This window comes from Octodon degus, unplaced genomic scaffold, assembly GCF_000260255.1.
Source record: "Octodon degus isolate 3935 unplaced genomic scaffold, OctDeg1.0 scaffold00028, whole genome shotgun sequence".
Taxonomy (NCBI): Eukaryota; Metazoa; Chordata; class Mammalia; order Rodentia; family Octodontidae; genus Octodon; species Octodon degus.
The window spans coordinates 3010877-3015572 of record NW_004524604.1 but is presented as its reverse complement, the minus strand read 5'-3'; the positions used below and the strand labels follow the sequence as shown (position 1 = coordinate 3015572).

The window sequence follows — 4696 nt, the reverse complement described above, 5'->3', positions numbered from 1 at the left end:
GGAGTGGTGGGGGGCGGCCCAAGGGGCTGGGAGAGGGTCCGGCCCACTCTGCACCTGGGCTGGGACTGGTCCCGCCGGCGCAGGGTAGCAGGAAGCTCTCCGCACACTCACCGGACCTGGGCTAGGACTGGGTTTGGGGGCTCCAGGAACTCGGCAGAAAATCCTACTCGGTGAGTGGGGTGGGGGAGGCCTCATCATTTCTTCTCTTGCAGTCTGGTATAGCTAAATCCTACAGATTGGGTCAAAGATCACAGGAGCATTATCTTTTAAATACAATTTTAGTAGATTTAGTTAACATTTGGCTAAAATTATTCAAAAGAGAGACTTATCATTGCCATCAACAGCAGAAGGACAAAGTCCCAGCCTGGGCCTCCATGGGGCTGGCCCTCAGTTAACACAGGCAGTAAAGGGCCAGGAATCCACGTCAGTACTGACCTTGATGACACCCTCTTATACCTCCAGAGCCCCACAAAGTGGAAGGTGGGAGCACCAGAAATCTTCTCCTGTTGGATGCATACTCCTTGCCCTAAAAGAGGGAAGATGTCACAGACCAAAACAACACATTACTGTGGTTTCCACCTTTTATGTGAGAGTAACTAATTTTGTATCATTCTTTTAAAAAACAGCCACTGATTATTATTCATGAAGAAAATGAAGATAATCACATATTTTTGCATTTGGGCAGCAGCATGGGCCGTTCCAGTAAGTATACTCTCCCCAGAAATCTTTCCTACTTTATTTACTATTTTACCCCAACAGAAATATTTCTTCAAGTCTTTGCAAATAGGCTGAGTTTAAAAGTTTAAATTTGCATTAAAGAGTTTGCAAGTGGGCTGGCCAGATAGCTCAGCAGACTAAAGTGCCTGCTTTGGCATAGTGCAGTGGCCAGGGTTTGATTCCCTGTGTACCATTTTGGCCCTGTCCCCAGGACATGCTGAAACAGTGATTGAGACTGGGCGTGATGGCGTATGCCTGTAATCCCAGCACCTGGGAGGCTGTAAACAGAAGAATAACTATGAGTCTGATCTATGTAGTGAGACCCTATACACCTTGCAGACCTTGTCCTAAATTCATAAAAAATGTTTGTAAGATATCTCTGAGGTCTCAACAGACGCAAATAAACAATCTAATTCATGTCTCATTTCTCCAGATAGAACTCATGATTGTCAGAAGAGTATTTAAAAAGAACTCATTCAGATTAATTTATATTTTATACCAATAAATGATGGAGACTTTATCCATCTTTATTTTTGTGTCCTATGAATTCAATCTCATATCAAAAAACCTATGATTTTGATAGAAAATTGTTTAGAAAAATGTAAAGAAACAGCATTATGAAAGTTATAATTTTTTTCCATTTATGTATTTGGTATGGGGGTCTCCTTATGCAGCTCAGACTCGTAGTGATCCTTCTCTTTTCAGCCTCCCCAGCGGTGGGATTACAGGCATGCACCACCATTTCTGGACTTGTGCACTGGCTCAGCGTGCCCTGGTCCCCACTCTTGCCAAAGTAGGCACTTAGTCCGCTGAACTATCTCACTGGCCCCAAAAATTGATTTTTAACATATGAGAAAAGTAATGCTTCAGTCAGAGAGTAATTATTTGTATGCTCACTGGAGAATTTGGAATATATGAATAAAGGTAGACAAAACATTAAACAAATCAACTCATTTAGAATTTTATTAGCAAGGCCCCATGTTTAACATTTGCACATGCTGTCTTAGTGGTAAAGATGCTGGTATTTCTGCAGTTGAGGACTTTCCTAGACATTTCAGGTGTTCTCTTGCAGAGCCCAACAGCAGTGCTGTATAATACTTGATTTTGCATCTGTGTGGTGTGGTCACATCCCCTATTTTCTTAGGCATTTTGGCTGGGGTTGGGTCTTGTACTTAGTTTATTGTACAGAAATACCAAGGGTCTATCTCCTTGTCTCTATAAAAGGATATTCTCCTAGAGCTGAGATAAAGTGGTATGGCTAAAAGTTTAATAAAATTGGTAATAGCATAATGAATAATATGCAGTTTAAAATTCTAGTCCTGTAATGAACTTCTTCTCTTTTTTACTTGGTTAGATCATGGTTTGAGCCTTGTATCCCATATTTCTTCTTCACTGAGGAGAAAATGTGTGTGTGTGTGTGTGTGTGTGTGTGTGTGGGCATGTGCTCACATGCATGTGCTTGTATAATAGTTATGTACACAAAGTAAGAGTCTGTACAATATCCAACATTTACACTTTGGCAGGTTCCACAAATCAGACCACTGGAGAGACATGCGATAGAAAAATCTGCGACCGTACATCTAGAAAAATCAAAAGTGCCACTACAGGTATGGGAATATAAAATGTGTTTTGTTTCTATTTCCAAGCTTCTTTCTCATTCCACTAACTTTTTTAACCATTTCACTCATCTTTCCAGTTTGCTTTAGTGCAAGATGATACCTATGGTTTACTTTTGAACTGTTTCTCTTCTCCAGAATGAGCTAAATGTCAATACCACAACTGAAGAAAGCGGTGTTGTTCTGCATGAAAATGAATCAGGAAGACAGCAGTCCACTCAGGACAGTCATGCAGGGGAAGGGACAGGCTGTGAGTGGACACACGGAGGAGAGAGCGATCCCTCCTCCACTCATCCCATTTTAGTAAATAAAGAGCAGGGTGCTGAGGAGGAAAGTGGAGTTACAAGAAACCAAGAAATCTATGAACTTGAGGGGATACATGGAGAGGATAACAACACAGCAAATGGCATCAGGGGACAAGGAGACACCACTGACAGTCCTGCAGTGGGAAGTGAGAGCAATGCTAATGGACATGCTGACCAGAACACAAAAATGGGAGGTGCTGGCAATGCAGGCCAGAATGAGGCTGCCACTGTTGCCCAAGAAAGTGGGCCTCAAGGAGCTGGAAGCAATAATGACACAGGCAGTGAAGGTGAGACAGGTTGGAATAAGGGGGACACGAGTGGGATACCAACTCAGATAGGAGGCGAGAGAAATGGGAGTCAGGAAACTACGGCAGCACCAGACAAGGGAGAAGATGTGGGCCTGGATGACTCTGAAGGGAGTCCTAGTGGAAATGGAGCAGGTGAGGATGAAGACAAGGGCTCTGGTGATGATGAGGGTGGAGAAACAGGGAACGGAAGAGAGGGCAGTGATACCAACAAGGGACAGGAGGGCCAGTCTCTTGGCAGGGAAGATGACAACAGCATAGGTCAGAATTCAGTGAGTACTGAAGATGAAAACTCTGAAGACAAAGGAGTGCTCCGTAAGGACACAGATGAAGAGAGTACCTCTGGCAGCCAGGAGGATTCAGATGGTGTTCCCAAAGGCAATGGCACCCTGAGAAGAGAGAACGTACTGAAACCCAGTGGCCGAAAAAGCAAAGGCATGGAAAATATAATCACCAAGGAGTTTGGCACAAGTGCCATTGGGAAGATCCAAGATAAGGTTGGTGTTCAGTTTGATTTTTGTCAGTGGCAGCTTAAAGTATTTCTTTCCACTCTTTGACAAGGACACAAAAATAAATCATGATACTCTCCCAGGTATAATCTGTATCATTTGGATATTTAATGAAAATGGCAGATCCTTATTAGAGTTTGATATAGAACAACTAAAAATCAGACATTTCTGAACATTTGGTTATGGTCTTAGACAAGTCCATTCTCAATACTGATTTTATTATGTAAGGTTGACAAGTTCCTGATGGGGAAAGTGTGGATGGACTGTTAGTAGATCTAAGCCCCAGAATCTGCTCGAGTCCTGAATAAGGCAGACTTGGACAATAAGTAACTGCTGAGAAGCCTAGAGGCGGGACTTCTATACTGGTCCATAATTTTCCTTGGACCAATGTAATTTTGCCAAAGTTCTCTAATTGATCTTTGTTTTCTCTAATGTCCCACAGAGAATAGAAATGGAAGGTTTCAGCAGTGGCAGCAGGAATAATGCCACCAAAGAAATTGTGAAAGTCATTGGAGACACAGAGAGTAAAGGACCCCATGGAATGAGCAGAGGAAACACCAAGACTCATGGAGAGAAGGATGGCACAGAAGAACCTGGCCCAAAGCCAGAGCCAGGACACAAAGCTGGGCCCAGCCAGGATGGCAGTCGCAGCAGCAGCGACAGCTATGACAGCTATGGTCTTGATGATGGGTCCATGCAAGCGGACGATGCCCACAGCAGTGATGAGTCTCATGGAAGTGACGATTCTGACTCAGAAGGTGACAAAGGTAGCAGCAGCCGAGGAGATGCCACGTACGACTCTGATGAATCCAAAGATAATGGTGGCAACAGTGACTCAAATGGGGAAGATGATGGTGGCAGTGACAGCATGTCAGATGCTGATGATGGTGATAATGATGGTGAAAGCGAGGGTGAGGACAGTGATGAGGCAGAAGACAGTGACAGTGGTGACAGCACTGACAGCAAAGATGAGGGCAGTGATGGTGACAACAAATCAGATAGCAGTGACAGTGACAGCAGCGACAGTGACAGCAGTGATGGCAGTGATAGTAGTGGCAGTGATAGCCGTGACAGTAGTGATAGTGACAGCAGTGACAGCAGTGAGAGCAGTGACAGCAGTGATGGCAGTGATAGTAGTGACAGTGATAACAGTGACAGCAGTGACAGCAGCAACAGCAGTGACAATGATAGCAGTGACAGTAGTGATAGTGATAGCAGTGACAGCAGTGACAGCAGTGACAGCA

General features: G+C 44.1%; 1 protein-coding gene across 1 annotated transcript in view; it reads left to right on the top strand.

Moving 5' to 3' along the window:
* Positions 1-651: 651 nt before the first annotated feature.
* Dspp (dentin sialophosphoprotein) overlaps positions 652-4696 on the top strand; it is a 5105-nt gene continuing 1060 nt past the window's right edge. Inside the window, exons 1-4 of the mRNA XM_004629259.1 lie at positions 652-702; positions 2241-2324; positions 2472-3440; positions 3895-4695. Of these exons, the coding sequence (XP_004629316.1) occupies positions 652-702; positions 2241-2324; positions 2472-3440; positions 3895-4695 (1905 nt within the window). The remainder of the gene's footprint in view (positions 703-2240; positions 2325-2471; positions 3441-3894; position 4696) is intronic.